General features: G+C 39.0%; 1 protein-coding gene across 1 annotated transcript in view; it reads left to right on the top strand.

Moving 5' to 3' along the window:
• LOC106948343 (collagen alpha-1(XI) chain-like) overlaps nt 1-16030 on the top strand; it is a 70848-nt gene that overhangs the window by 34060 nt on the left and 20758 nt on the right. The window contains exons 6-37 of the mRNA XM_015033959.1: nt 1015-1137; nt 2252-2362; nt 2454-2585; nt 2689-2736; nt 3616-3657; nt 3828-3890; nt 3978-4052; nt 4516-4599; nt 4690-4746; nt 5697-5750; nt 5824-5877; nt 5965-6018; nt 6103-6156; nt 6231-6284; nt 6376-6420; nt 7693-7746; nt 8322-8366; nt 8444-8497; nt 8575-8619; nt 8694-8747; nt 10028-10072; nt 10159-10212; nt 11031-11075; nt 11228-11389; nt 11479-11532; nt 11612-11665; nt 11745-11789; nt 12200-12253; nt 12353-12397; nt 14959-15012; nt 15548-15601; nt 15795-15848. Of these exons, the coding sequence (XP_014889445.1) occupies nt 1015-1137; nt 2252-2362; nt 2454-2585; nt 2689-2736; nt 3616-3657; nt 3828-3890; nt 3978-4052; nt 4516-4599; nt 4690-4746; nt 5697-5750; nt 5824-5877; nt 5965-6018; nt 6103-6156; nt 6231-6284; nt 6376-6420; nt 7693-7746; nt 8322-8366; nt 8444-8497; nt 8575-8619; nt 8694-8747; nt 10028-10072; nt 10159-10212; nt 11031-11075; nt 11228-11389; nt 11479-11532; nt 11612-11665; nt 11745-11789; nt 12200-12253; nt 12353-12397; nt 14959-15012; nt 15548-15601; nt 15795-15848 (2022 nt within the window). The remainder of the gene's footprint in view (nt 1-1014; nt 1138-2251; nt 2363-2453; nt 2586-2688; nt 2737-3615; nt 3658-3827; nt 3891-3977; nt 4053-4515; nt 4600-4689; nt 4747-5696; nt 5751-5823; nt 5878-5964; nt 6019-6102; nt 6157-6230; nt 6285-6375; nt 6421-7692; nt 7747-8321; nt 8367-8443; nt 8498-8574; nt 8620-8693; nt 8748-10027; nt 10073-10158; nt 10213-11030; nt 11076-11227; nt 11390-11478; nt 11533-11611; nt 11666-11744; nt 11790-12199; nt 12254-12352; nt 12398-14958; nt 15013-15547; nt 15602-15794; nt 15849-16030) is intronic.

Here is a 16030-nt window from a genome sequence, read left to right as displayed (position 1 = left end):
ACTACAAATAGCCCTGAAATGTTGTATTAGAGCACATAACACTGGTATTAAATAACTATTTTGATTTCCAAGCTTAGAATGCATACTTTTAGAATTTGTAAATAACTCAAACCTCCCTGAGTAGACTTGTTTTATTGTGGCCAGTCACATTTACAAAGCAGCAACACCCTTTACATCAGGAGGAACGAAGGGAGTGAGTTAAGAGATGAATATCAGGTCAGCTTGTATATTTTAAGATGTTGTGTTGTTTTAGGGGCAATTTAAAGTGAGGTGGTTTGTAAGTGTTTGTTAAGTGGGGTAAGTGGTCTGGTTGTAACTGCATAATAGATTTATTTGCTAAGGAATTTATTAAAAAACAGACATAAAGACTCTTCTCTATACCACCCTCCAGTGGTGGTAGTGATGAAATGCAGCTTCCCTAACCACCCTGAACCTTTACATCCTGGAGGTGTGCAGCAACATTTTAATATGAATATTTACCTTTTGAGCTCATCAGCAGATCTTTTAGACATTGACACAGTCGAACGTGAGAGACTTCTCAGCTGTTTATTCCTTTTGGATGTTTACCTATGCTGTTTGTGGTTTTTTACTGATTGCAGCCTGAAGTGATTTTCACAGACTTGAGGTGCAGACAGTGACCTTATGTGATGTCAGGTGGGACATCTGCAGTGCAGCTCTTTGCTGTATTTGGCCCGGGCTCCTCATGTATGTGCACGTGTAAAACAGAGAGCAGAGGAGATGTCTGTGCTGTGGAAGTCTTGCGCTGGCGCCACCAGAGGCTGCAGCTCTGGAGATCATTAACTGCAGAGCAACAATAAAAACAGCATGTTGTGCTACTTTGATCTGACTATATGAACACATCTAGTGATAAATACATGATAGACATGTGCATGTGCTGTGTCATTTATTTTATTAATACCATGCTGCTTAGTGTGGACCACTGGTGACACCTATTCTGTCTGCATTCCTTGAGTTTCTTTTCATCTGTTTTGTTTGTTTTAAAAACAATCATAGGGACAAATCCAGCAACTTCTTCTTGTGGATGATCCTCGTGCAGCAGAGACGTACTGCAGAGACTACATCCCAGACTGCGACACACCCTTACCTTATGACAGCATTGTCATAGAGACTGAAAAGGTACGGTTATGCACTACATTCACAAGGCACGCTAAGAAAATGTTGTTATTTTACATACTAAATATTCCGAAACATTTGATTGCATAAATAGTTTGAATTATCTTCCCTATCCTTTATCTGTCTGGCTTTGTCTTGAATCAAAGCTCACAACGCTCCAACTTCTAGGAAAACTTTCTAATCATTTCCTTCTGCTGCTGTTTGATTCACCATCTGGCTCACAACTCAACACATATTTATTTGGTTTAACATTTCGTCTCAGGCTCTTCTAGAACTGCAATTCACCAAAAGAGTCAACGTAAGACATAAATCGGAGGTGTTAATTTAACAAGATTTATCTGAATTTTTTTTTTTACAATGTTTTGTTTTCAGTCAGGTTTGGACCTGTAGCTCACAACAGTTCTATTTATTGTTCTGTTCGGAAAAGAAGAATATCTAAAAATGTTGGGGAAACAAACAAACTGTCATGAGTTGAGGTGGAGGTGGTGAGAGTGAACGCAGGCAGGACCCAGACTGAGAGGTGATGATGATGATTGGTTTAATAGACAGTAGCTTAAAACAGTCCAGTTCAGGCAGCACAGCAGAGAACTAAGCAACAGATTGATAGCGGTAGCAACAGAAACTAATAAAACTGACATACAAGAGCTAACGCCGTCACAGGACTATACAGTCCAACTGTGACGACTAAGACAATAACTGACAATGACAAGACTGACTTTAGACGAGGACGAGACAACAGGTGGACTTAAACACGCAGAGAAGGTATTCAGGGAATGAGACACACCTGGGAAACAATCAACAAGGAAGACAGGACAGGAACAGGACTAAACACAGAAAACCTCAAAAATAACTACACAGAAAACACAGAACACAACACAAACTAACAAACAAACACAAGGCTGCTGAAGTTGCCAAACAGTGTTAACGTTTTGTCTGGAATGCTTAAATGATGTTAGTGCACAACATATGGCCAACTTTATAATAGCAACATAATTAGCATAAATGTAAAATCATGAAGTTAGGTTTAGTTAAAGAGATATAAAGAGTAGATTTGACATCAAACAGACAGGGATGGTTGAGCTTTGTGTCCTTTCTTTCATTGTTTTTTGGTCTTTAGGAAGAGGAAACACCAAAGAAACGAGTAGCAGAAGAATTCGACTACAGTGTTTTCTATGATGATATCTCAGTGTCCACCGTGACAGCAGGTCCTAACGTCACAGAGTACGAGGTGAGACTCAGTAACCACCAATGATTTCTGTTTCTATGGTCAACTTTTTCTTATCCTTCATAATTTGTTCATCTGTCAATGTGTTGCACAGTTCATAGAGTACGAAGACTATGACAACACAACAAACTATTTCCATGTCAATGAGTATGAGGAGTATGACGAAGAGTATGACGAACGCTACGGACCTGCACAGAGAGAACGGGAGTACCTGCTGAACACACAGGTGGTGCAAAAGGCTTTATTCATTTCAGCATAAAATCAAATAAAAAAAAGAAAATGAATCATGTACAATTACAATGTTATCTCTGTCACTTATTTTAAATTAGAATTTACCAGAAAAAGGACAGAAAGGAGAGCCTGGCTATTTGGGGCTGGTAAGAAAACCACACAATCAAAAACAGGCTGTTTTATGGATTACTGATTCACTTCTTAAATAATTTTATTAGTAGGTAAAAATGTTTCATTTACAAAAATATTATGATTTTCAGTTTAGATTGCTGAATTAGGATTTTTAATATTAACCTGTTATAACCACCAACCATCAACAAGACACAATGTGTTTCCCTTCCTTGGAATTATGATCCACGTCAAATATTAGATGTATCCCTTTTTCATTTCTGAAATTGACAAATTAAAGGGATCCCATTCTAACCCAATATTTTCTCAACTATTAGCAATTGTCAAACAATAATGCTTTTCACACTTTATATTGAAATGTATTTTCCACTTCCAGATTTCTTTTTTGCCACACATAAATATTTCAGAGACTTCTCTCTGTCCAGTTTTAACACTGGACAGAGAGAAACTGTGTAAATAGAAGATGTGCTGTTCATCTCACAGTATGGTGCTACTAAAGGAAGAAAGAAACTCAAGCTCAAATTGAGAAGGTGTGGCTTTAGCCTTTCATTTTTCAAAACCTCTCCAATATGGGTGAGTTAAAACTAAGATCTGCAAAGAAGAGTTGGTCAGAAATCTTCCATACTGAGGTAACAAACTAAGTGCCAGTTCCTGTAAATGGTGACAACAGTCGGTGCTTCAGATGGAGGCACAACTGTTTAATAGGTTTAGATGGAAAATACTTTTTACACAAATCCTGGTGGTTTGGAGAGGTTTAGGCTTAATAAATGAAATCGTCATTTGATAACTGCAGTTTGGATTACCTCTGGTCGTACTGGTCAGATATTAACCTGGTCAGATGTAACCTAGAGAAACATCAACAACCTTTTGTTTTGGTGATTTTTTTTTCTTTACAGGGAACCCAGATTACAGGACCATATGGACCTCCAGGACCTGAGGTTAGTGAAGCTTACTGTGCAATTTGTAACTAGAAACATGTTTTTGTTTGGGTACAGTACCTCTTTATTCAGGTGCAAATTTAACCACAACAGCTGAAAATGTAGAATATATAATTTTTTAGGATAAACAGCATCATTTCAAACTGAATGTTGTTTATGATGATGTGCAGGGAGCACCGGGGCCTCCGGGAATCACTGGACCAGTGGGACCTCGAGGAGACCCTGGAGAGCTGGTTGGGTCTGCCGTCTGTGTGCTCAAAGACTGAGTCGACGGACTGATGTCTCTTCAGATCTGTCTTCATCTCTCTCTTTGCTGTTAGGGTCCTCCAGGGCGGCCGGGCCTTAGTGGTGCTGATGGGATCCCAGGTCCCCCAGGAAACATAATGCTCATACCGGTAACAGACTGCTTTCCTAGAGGCCCTGAATGCTGCAGCCGAGCTGCTGTGGCTCTGCTGCTATTAACTTAGAGAAGAGCCTGAGGGCAAATGGAAAAGTTTAAGAGTTGTTACTGAAAAATGTGACTTTTATAGTCTTAAAGTAGACTAGCTGTTTGCCTTTCAGACTTTACAATAACGGCGACTCATTATTTAATCATATTTAGTGGTATATGATTTCATTACGATAATCTGATTATATTTTTTATTATCAGGCAAGTTTAATAGTTCTAGATCTATATAATCCCACTCTTTCAATACTGTGTTAAGACAGCATATTGTGTTCCTTCCCTCATAAATTCCTTTGTTTTGTTTCATTTTGTTCCACTGTTGACAGGACATACTTATCAAATCATGGCTGACAGTGGGATTCCCTGGCCACTAGGCGGAGTGTTGAGTTATTTTTTTTTTCTCTGATCTTCAGTTCCAGTCTGGTGGCGATCCCAGGACAGGAGCTGTCGTTTCTGCACAGGAGGCTCAGGCTCAGGCCATCCTGCAACAGACAAAAGTACACAAACATAATATTATATTGCATCAAGCACAACTGATTTAAATGAGCTATTTTTGAGGATTAATATAAACAAGTCTCTTTTTCCAGCTGGCCATGAAGGGCCCTCCTGGCCCACTGGGTCTCAGAGGCAGACCCGGACCACTGGTAAGTTACCCTGAAAATGTTGATTTGTTGTAGTGTTTTAATGTTAGCTTTATGAACAAGACATGTATTAAAGCCACTTTTGATGAATTTAGATATTTATACATCCATAAAGTAGAAGATCAACTGAAGGATGACTGACCTCCACAGACCCGTGTCACATCTTTGCCGTATTTTTTCCCTTTAATTCTACTTCAGTTTCTCAAGCTACATTCTTAACAAAACTTTAAAAAGACCTTCAGAAAACTTGAAAAACGGTAAAATTATAAAATAATGGAGAAGAGAAACTAAAACAATAGAATGAGAGTCCTTTGTATTCTGTGAGATTAAACATAAAATGCAATGCAGGACATACAAGCATTTATTTCCCCTTCAGCAGACAAGCATCCCATGGGTTGGACACACATGACAACAACAACATCACTCTGCATTTTGATAGAAGTTTGACCTATTCACACCTCAGACATGTAGAATGGTGCGATGATGAACTGATCCAAAAATCTGTGCACCAGAGAGTGTTTAAGGAAAATTTGACATTTTATCTTTAACAAAAAGATGAAATTTGACATTAATATGTGACCATATTTTTTCACATGAAAATATACACTTTATTTCTTGTGTGGATTTTTCTAATTTTTTAAAATAAATATTTGTAACTTGTAATACATGTTGCTTTTTGTGTTAAAAATGTGATAAAAGAAGGACTTGAATTAGTCTTTGGAGGTGGCAGTGAGTCAGGATGGAGGGATTTGGCCTGTAACTGTAACAGGCCTGTAACAGGTTTGAACCTCGCTCCATTATTTGCGTTGCTGCTGATGGTGGTTAAAGGACCCAGTGCTGCAGATAGTCTGATAGTCTGACTGACTGTAAAGTACTTTGGTGTTCTCGGACTTGACAAAGCATAATGCAGATGTTGGCCAATTATCATTTTTGTGTTTTTGCTTTTTCTAAAGGGAGCATCGGGGCCTCCAGGGCTGAAAGGGAGCAGCGGTGAAATGGGACCACCTGTAAGTTTACCTTTGTTGTCATTTCAGTTATACCAGCTACAGTTGTTTTTTATCTCATATTTTACTCTCTCAGGGTCCTGCAGGACTACCGGGTATTCCAGGTCAGAATGGAAGGCCTGGAAAACGGGTGAGGATATTTAATGTGTTGCATCTTTTGTTGTTGTAAAATGTTGCTTCAAATTATATGTAGTTCATTGATATACGTGTTTCTTAGGGTCGGGGAGGTTCAGATGGAGGCCGCGGTGCGATAGGAGAAACTGGAACAAAGGTGAATTAATGTTCCAGACACACATTTTCTTTCCTTGTTCTGCTTCCACAAAATATGGATTTACTCCTGCCTTTTTCCTGCTAGGGAGATCGAGGCTTTGATGGCTTACCTGGCCTCCCAGGAAATAAAGGACACAAGGTACAGACACAAGGATGAACGAGTACAGAACATCAAATCCACAATTCAATTATCTTTCTGTAATGTTTTGACAGGGAGACAGGGGGAAGCCAGGACCCCTAGGTCCTCCAGGAGAGCTGGGAGAAAAGGTAGGAAGCCATGCCAGAAATAAGTATTTGTAATTTTGATGTTTTTACTATGGGAGGAATAATGATTTTGTATTTATCTATATATTTACAGGGCTCTCAGGGGCCACCAGGGCCAAGAGGCCAACCAGGTGATGCTGTGAGTGTTTATGCCTCAACTTTCAATTTTCATCAGCTTCATGAATAGTTTGATAATGGGACATTTGTATGGTCTTTATACTAGCACTTTAGGTATGTGGAATATGTATCCAAAGATAAACCAGACTTGTTGAGTTCCACAAGTTTCAAAATCTCTTCATGCTATCTTGACTGATTTATTTTTGTTTTCCCTTTTCACACAATGCATTGTGTTTGATGCACTGACTTAAATTTCAGTCCCACATGTGCCTCCATCAGATAACAAAGCATCATTATCACAATCTGAGCTTTCCCACATTGTTTAAGGGAAGAATCATCTTAGTGTAAACCTCTGCCTTTAGAAAAATCTATTAAGCAATTTTCTCTGTATTTAGTTAATAGAAAAATATTCAGCAAACCTAACAGACCTAAAAAAGAAAACCATTAGTCTAGATCAGGGATGCCTATAATCGGTCCTGGAGGGCCGGCATCCTGCATGTTTTAGTTCTCTCCCTGGTTTAACGCACCTGGATGAAATGATGGCTCACACCGACAAGCTCAAAAGGTTGTAACTACTATCAGGGAGAGAACTAAAATGTGCAGGATGCCGGGCCTCGAGGACCGACTTTGGACACCCCTGGTCTACATCTTCCCAAACTGTGATCCTCAGACCACTGGTGGTTCATGGGCGCCCCCTAGTGGTCCATGATGTACTGCATGCAAACAACTGTTTATTTGCCATGACGTGAGTTTAAAGTGCGATGCTACAGTTAGCTACCAAATGATTGTGTTTAAAAATAATAATGGATAAATGGTCCGAAGGTATCAGTGGAACGTTTCTCATGGTGAGTTCAGGAACTTTTGATTTTGAACACCATTACATATCATGCCGCACAGGCATGGAGATCTAGGTCTGTGGCTGTGCTGAACTGACAAGGCGGTGGACGGAGCTGCGCCCCACGCTGACTAACTGCATCTTAAGACCTAAAATAAAATAATTAAGAAAATGTTTGTATTTTTCAAGGCAACGCCAAGTCTGTTTTTCTTTTATTATGCTTTTAAATTACAAATAGCTCTAAAGCGTTAGTGCACACAATTGTAATAAAGAACTTTTTTGATTGGAAAACATAGAATCTACACTTTCAGAATCTGTAAATAACTCAAAATGCTCCACAATAAGTCTATTTTTTCGGTTTAGCTTTGGGAGATAATCGATTTTCTTTCAGAAAAGCATAACACCTGTCTGCATATCCTCAGCTTTATCACCTTGTGTAACTTCGATGTGTAATTCAAGGGTCCCAGAGGTCTGACTGGCCCTAGAGGTCGTCCTGGAAACTCAGGCTTGATGGTAAGTGTTAAATCTTGCATGCTAGTTTAGCATATGCTACACATGAGATTTACTTTTACACACACTGAACTCTCTCACAGACAACAGACCCTGCTACTGGGTTTACATGTTTAGCTCCAGTGACTCTCTGCAGTCAAGCATCAATAATCTCTGGGCTGCACCTTCTAATCACAATGTTAAAGTAGTTCTTGGATTCTTTAACAGGATATATACAATCCTTATCTCATCTAAAGAATGACTGCTTACTCGCCTGAAGTGGTTTCTTCAGTTGTGTCTGATTTGTGTGCTTGTTGGAACATGAGTAAGCACTTGTCAGCATCAATGAACATCATTTCATTTGTATATTTTACAGACACAGTTTGGTTTTTGATTTGGGAAGCGCTAATGAACTTAAGCTAATTTTCAATTAGGGCTTGAAAGCCATCTATTGAAAAGCACCAGGCAATGCAGTAAAATCTTGTATGGGAAGGTTGATGATTCTGAAAACCGAACATCAGGAAATGGTCTCTCTGCGTTTCAGGATACAGCAGAAAATGTTTGTTTTTGTTTAAATCCCATGCTCTGTCTCCTCAAAGGGCATTCGTGGAACTGATGGGGTCCAAGGCTCAAAAGGCAACATAGTAAGTAAAGTAAAATATGTGACCCTAAAGGTGCTGGATTAGTTCACTACTCTTACATGAATTATTGTCCGCAACAGGGACCACCAGGAGAAATTGGAGCACCGGGTCAGCAAGGCAACCCTGGAATTGTTGTATGTGCTAAAATAAAGCATGCTGAAAATAAACTCCATGGCTTAGTTTTAAGACTAATGTGATATTGCATCTGCAGGGTTTTCCTGGCCCTCAGGGGCTAGTAGGACTACCAGGAGAGAAGGTAAGTGAGCTTTATTTGGGGATTTTTTCATTAGCATAAGAAATCTTGATGGACAATTTCTCACTGTCTGGCAGGGACCTCAAGGGAAGAAAGGGATGCAGGGCTTACCTGGAAATGACGGGCCTCCGGTAAGTACAGATTTCATGTTCCATGTTCCGGGTCTGTCCCAGAAAACCTGCTCAGCCTGCAGGCAGGGCGGTTCTCCAGTGGCCCGCTGTGTTGTTGTTAAAAATGTTAAACGTTGAGCGGAAATTTGAAAATATGGCTAAGAATTAATGTTGTTGGAAGACATTATAGGCAATACTTAAACATCAGCTACAGAATCCTCAAAAAATATAGCTAAAATAAATAAACATTTTGGCACTTAAGTTAAAACCTGATTAAGTAGTTAGCCAGTGAATGCTAAAACAAGCAGTGTAATGCCAGTCACATTCAAGAGTTAAATAAAATCAAAGAAATAATGATAGGTAAGTATTTGTAGGTTTAATATTCTTAGGGTACAAAATTCAAATATTTATTATAATAAGTTTTGTTGCGTTTTCCTAAATTTTCCAGTTTTGTTTAGCAATGTCTGCCACTGGTGCAGTATTTTGATTTGCTAATTGTTATTAGTTGCTTCTTATCAAAGTGATTGAAGTATTTGCAGGGAGCATTCCGATTGGCTGTCGGTGTGGCTCATTTAGTTGCTGGCGCAGACGCAGACAAAAAGAAAAAACAGAATTCTAAATGCAAACGAGACGAATTTTCCTTTATACACAAGGCATGCTCAGGTTGGTGGCACAAATATAACGTCATATGCAGAAGGTTGCTTTGCAGCATGCTGACATCCATCCATGCTAGCTAGTACTGCCTCATCTGGCAATCCACAGCTCCGGTAATGTAAACATCATCAGCTCGGTGGCGCCCTCTTCCTGCAGTGAGCAGGTGAACAAGAAGGCTCATTATCCCTTCTGCTGCTCCTCAGATGTCAGAAAGAGAAAGTGTCCAATGATTTTTTATTTTTTGTCCTTCATCCATGACTTGTCGCTTTATTTGATTAAGTTGTTAGCATGTAGGTCGGTAGAAAAATGCAGTGGTTACGGAACTCCAGTTATTAATAAAAGACGCCTGACCTCAAACTCCCTTCCTTAGTGTTTGCATGCATAACATAATATGCTGCCACTGCACTTTTAATCATTATACCAAAGATACTCTTTAACCCACGTCTGCTATCATTGTTACTGGTGTATTTAAAATGAATAAGCAAACAAAGCTCAGCCTGGTGGGAAGCAAGTAAAGCCTAGCAGCCCGCCAGGCCTGCAATACTCTGGGACTGACCCTGTCTATTTCAGACTCTTGTTGCATTCCTGAGTCTCTACACCATAGTAACCTCAGTTACATGACTAAGTATTTGTCTGCTTGTCTACAGGGTCATCCTGGAAGAGAAGGGACTCCAGGTGAAAAGGGATTGCCAGTAAGCATATACAAACTTTCTTTTGCAGTTTTGATGCTATTTGCAATGTAGATTTTCTTTCAACATGTGCATATGTTTGTTGTTAGGGTCCTTCCGGCGTGCAGGGACCTGTAGGATACCCCGGACAACGAGGAGTTAAGGTGAGAAATGCACATTCATGGTGCTTGCAAATGTACTGTAACACCTTTCACTTTTTCATATTTCATCTCGTTACAACTGAGATTCTGAAAAATGGGGATGCATTTGTTTTTCCAACTCCCCATCATCTGATAATGGCAAATAAAATCCAGCATGAATAAATAGAGTCTGCCTGCCTTAGTTTAAATCTGTCTGTTGTATGTAGGCATCAGAAGGGATTAGAGAACCTCTGCACAAGTCAATGAGAATGGTGTGGAGGACCTTAAAGCAGGGTTAGGTTTCTGACAATATCCCAATCTTAGAACAACTCATGAAACCACATCAGCTCAGCTGAAATAATCTATCAAGAGGATGGTCCTGTCATTCACCCAATCAATCCAGCCTTTAAGGAAGACAAACAAGGTGAAAATAACTTACTTTGGCTTAATAATCATTACCAAAATTTTACATGTCCATAACTGTCCTCATGACAGTGAAGGAGTTAACTCTTGAGAATATGGTTCCTCTGAAAACTGGACATTTCTTTCATCTCATCTCGAATGGACAAAAAACAAAGTAAAATATTAAAAATTTAAAAAGAAACAGGTTTAAGTTTTCCTTTCATTTTACAATTATGCTACTTGGTTAATCACATTAACAAACATTACAGGTTGTGGCTACAATTTCACAAAAAGGGAAAAATGTTGAAGGCGTATGAATAAGTTATGAAACTAAGAGTGTAATGTTTTTCAACATGCAGGAGTTTTCCTTTCCCTCTGACCAACTGCTGCAGTGAGAATCATCTCCTGATGTTTCATTTTTATATGTTGTTGTTTGACAGGGTGCAGATGGAATCAGAGGATTGAAGGGAAGCAAAGGGGAGAAGGTAAAACCTAACAAAACTAATATCATCTTTGTACATTCAGAAAGCCAAGCTGTCTAGAGCTGCTATTTTATACCTATAGATAAACTGAAGTGTCTCCTGTTTTACTGCACGACTTTCAGTTTTTTAGTTTATCACATTGCTGTTCTCTGCAGGGAGAAGATGGTTTTCCTGGGGCAAAAGGGGAGATGGGAGCAAAGGGGGATGTTGGAGATAATGGACCTCCAGGGTCTCGAGGTGAAGATGGACCTGAAGGTCCCAAAGGTCAGTTGGGTCCTCAGGGAGAGGCCGGGCCGGCTGGCATTTCTGGAGAGAAGGTACATGTTGTATTAGTCCATGTATAATTAACAGAACAGTCTTAACCTACGTTTATCTGCAAATTCACTCAACTAGTGTTGTGTTTCAGGGGAAACTGGGGGTTCCAGGTTTACCTGGGTATCCAGGACGACAGGGCCCCAAGGTAAAATGAACTGAGGATTCAAAATTGCTTAATGATGAAGCAGCAGATGAAGTTTATGTTGACCTTTCTTCCTTTGCAGGGTTCTGATGGCTTTCCTGGTGCACAGGGGGCTCCTGGAGAGAAAGGGAAGAAAGTAAGGGAAGCATTCAGAACAGATGCTGTGAAATCTTTACTGTGTTTCATAAATGTCTGACATTTGTCTCGTTTAACAGGGTCCTGCAGGACAAGCAGGAAGTGGAGGCCAAAGAGGTCCAAATGTGAGTCTTGACCATAAGATCTTCACTTTTAGTATAAACAAGAAAATCACTCTACTGTCATTACTGTCCTGCCTGAGATTTGTAAGTTTCTTTGTGCCAGTATCTGTTTTCATCACATTTTTCTAATGCTGCAAATGTTCTCATTTTGTTGTTATGTCCAAGTCAGATGACTGCTAGTTTTGGTGGTTTTAAACGTTTCTGTTTACCTTCGCAGCAAAAAAAAAAAAAAGGAAAAAAAAAAAAAAAATCATGGAGCATCCCAGTGAAAAAAGAACTTTACACAGCCTTGGATAATGTGGAGCTTCTTTCTGCTTTTGAACCACAGCTTCCTTCTCATGTCAGGACATATTCTAAGCAGCTTTCACCTTTCATCTGATTTCAAAGTGTTTTTTATGTTGTGTTTCTGGCAGGGTGCCCGAGGAGGCAGGGGGGTGAGAGGTCCTACAGGGAAACCAGGAGAAAAGGTTAGCTGACTCTCACTTGAACCCGCAGCAACATGTTTCTGTTCCCTGTGTTCCTGCTCTGCCTTCTGTCACTGATCCTGTGTTCTCCTTCCCTCTCAGGGAGCCTCAGGACATGACGGGCCCCCAGGATCTCCTGGAGAGAGGGTAAAATATGCAATTATGTCACAAAAACATTATGCATGCAAACATCCGTATATTTTATTGATTATATGTGAGAAGCTCGCATAAAATCCTAGTAGAAAAAATATGATGAATATTTTTTTTACTTTTTTTCCATGAAAACCTTAAAAGTGTGGTTTATATTTGTCTTCAAACTAATATTATTTAAATATGTCCTAAATAACAATTAATAATATCAAGGGTAGTGCAGTAAATAAAGGGCTGGTCTAAGATCAGGGGCCTCATGTTAAAACGTGCGTATGCACGAGAAATATGCGGCGCTATATTTTACGCAAAAGTCAGCATGTATAAAAATGAAAGTGGTGTGAAAGTTTGTGTCAACATATGCAAACTTTTGACCTGCTGTGAAAATAGGCAAACTTTTTCTGTGGACAATAACAAACTACAAGGTGTCAAAACTCACCTAAATACACTGAAATATGACAACATTCAGTGATTTTCAGACCAAGAAGCATCAAACCTGATGATATTTCATGATTTTAATATTTTATTGTTTAAACATAAACAATGAAACTGAACAACATTTATCCTAAGACAATAACCTAACATGCACACAAAATAAAGAAAATAAAATAAAAAGATGCGAAAACCTCACTGAAATGTAAATAGTAATTCATGTAAAGCACTTTGAATTGCCTTGTTGCTAAAAATGTGCTATATAAATAAAATTACCTTACCTTAGTACATTTCCTCAGTTTTTGTCTCAAATATACAATCGTTCTGTGTGCTGAACCACATGAAATGCATCTATATGGTAATTTCATTCTCACTAAAAAAGAAAACAGGGTTGGATCAGCAGGTTAACTCAAAATAGGTTTGATTGTTTTTAAGGTGATTAAGGTGTGTAGACAAGTACAAGTAGCTGCGCAAAAGTGAGCCGCGTAATTGAGGAGCGCTTTGGCTCTGATGGAGAACATCGCCAATGGAAGGATTCAGAGGGAGCCTGTGTTTAGAGATCATATTGATCTGCTGGGAAATGTTGATTGTTTATTAGCATTTATATTAACCCAGACCGATCATCCTGGAGCTCCGAGCAAAACTTAAAGAAACAGCCGTGGGTTACCGGTGCAACTACGTACGACTTTTCTAAATTTGTCCATATGCCAAGTTTTAGCCCCAAGCTGTCTGTCTGTCTGTCTGTCTGTCTGTCTGTCTGTCTGTCTGTCTGTCTGTCTCTCTACAAACTGTAGTTTTATATATACTAACTACAATTAGGTGCTTAGAGTCTGATAGGTCTATCATTGAAATGCTGTGCAGATTCCTATGTAAGTCCTGTAATAGAGCCTAAATTAAAACACAAGTGGGAATTGAAGCACATTTATCTTCGATATGTATCGCCCATATCTCCAGGACATAATCCAGTTAAGTGAAACAGTCATTTCAGGTAGAAATTGCCTTTCACTGTGCAGGATATGGGCCTTTATTGCTTTTTGGCAGAACTCCCCCCCCCTCCCCCAGATATATTTGGCATTTTTGGTATCTTTTCGGTGTAACACAGAAGGTTTTCTTCAACACAGTGCATAAGACTTCCTGTGCTCTAAAATTCTTAATTTAACTAAATTAACAGAACCCCTCAGTAAAGAAAAAAAAAAAACAAAACATCAAAAATCTTTTTTATTATTATTTATTGAATCACAGGGCAGTGATCAAACAGTGGTTCAAAATCTAAGCTAGTTTAACGCAGATAACCCATGAAAAGCACACTTTTACTGCATTAGGAATTTAAGGAGGCAGATATTATGACAAAAGACCAAACATGGACACTCAAGGGGAGAACATCCCAAATTATAGGAAGAGGAAAGGATAAAAGAGACAAACTTTTGTCGCAACCTTGAGAATACATCTGTGTTACTGGTGTGAACATAATTTGTATGAAAGAACTAAATGACACTCACTGAGAAAGAGACTCAAAACGATTCGACGAGACACTCAAGCTGCATTTGATTGGGTTTTGGCACAACACCTGGTTTATTCCTGCTGTTGGCATTAACCTTGTGAGAACTGAGCTACTGCAGGTGGCAGCTCTCATGAGTCTAGTGACTTAATTAGCCTGTGATCTTCATCATCCTTCACCATACTCCTGATGTCATTCTCCTGGAGCTTACTCTTGAGTTTTTTTCCCATACTCCTCCATGTTGTCTCTAATGTTAACTTTAACTTGCTTCTGACTCCGACTTCATGGTTCTTCTTTTCTTCAGGTCACAGGTAAGTCAGGGTTTGTGTTTGGTGAAGCATCTCACTGTTTCGGTGGGCATGGTTCACAGACGTTCAGATAGTTGGTCACCTGCTCAGTCGCTGCATCAATGTCATTTAAAGTCTGAGCTTCAGTTGTTCTGCAAACAATAACAGGTTTAAATGAATTTCAGATCTGCCCTCAAGGCAAACTGCCATGCTCACTTTAGATGTTTTCCTGCTTTTACACACCTGATTCAATATGACCAAACATTGCACTGAAAGCCATTTATAAAAGCATCACTATATTAATCCCTTCTCTATTGGTTCATTTTGCATTTTTTGTTTTCTAGGGACCTTCAGGGCCACAAGGAAGGAATGGAGAACCAGGACCTAAAGGCTCAAGCGTAAGCAATTAAAAAAACAAACAAACACTTATTTCATTTTACAAATGTTAAATGGTGCCACAAATTTTGATATAAATCTGTGAAAACATAAAATATGCAAAATAGTCAAAAGCTTGGATCTTACTTCCTGAATTTTTTTTAAAGAAAAAATAAATCTGTAAGTTTGAGCTGCCAGGTAATTAAACAGTCAGATCTGTAGACCAGAATCAGATCCAGTGTTAAACCGTTGTTCAACTTGATCCACTTCAGATATGTTTTTTCTAACAAAGCAGCTTTGCTTATTGATCGTCAAGTTCTGACCACATCCATGTACATATTACTGTAAGCAAAACTTTGTTTGCCATAGAAAAGGATGTAGATGTGGTTTACTGTTTATTTATTACTGACACAGAACTATGAATTAGAATTGACTATATTTTACTAAAAGAGAATATTTGTAATATTTTCTACTCCACTGTTGTGCTTCTTTTTTGTTTTAACTGCTGTTTATGGCTTTATATTTTTTATGCTATTACTATTGTGTTTATTGTCACAGGGTCCAGCTGGGAAGGATGGACTTCCGGGTCATCCGGGTCAAAGAGGAGAACCAGTGAGTTACATTATTCTTTTCAAGAGATGTCTTAACCACACATTTACCCAGAAACCCTTGCTCAACCGGTACTGAGCCTCACTGCGAGATTGAATCCCAGCCCGGGGTTTTAATTACATTTAAACTCTGATCAATGATAGTCTAAAAGGATTGCAGACACACTGTCGGTATTTAATGTCCAACTTTTTTTCAGGGCTTTCAAGGAAAAACGGGCCCCCCAGGGCCTTCAGGTGTGGTCGGACCGCAGGTAGGCGCCTCGGTTTGAAGCTATTGTTTTGAGTTGAAGAATTTTCCAGGGTAATTACATATAACATGATATTCAGTTCAATTCAATTGCAGTTAAACAAATTTCAATTTGATAAAATTTTACCTAACTTATTTTTTCATTGCAATTAATTTAGCTGAATTATTTTGATTACATTCAAAATA

The sequence above is a fragment of the Poecilia latipinna genome, unplaced genomic scaffold (genome assembly GCF_001443285.1).
Source record: "Poecilia latipinna isolate Pla-1442-1.1 unplaced genomic scaffold, P_latipinna-1.0 Scaffold283, whole genome shotgun sequence".
Lineage (NCBI taxonomy): Eukaryota > Metazoa > Chordata > Actinopteri > Cyprinodontiformes > Poeciliidae > Poecilia > Poecilia latipinna.
Note: the sequence above shows the minus strand (reverse complement) of the source record. Positions and strands in the feature narration are given on the sequence as shown.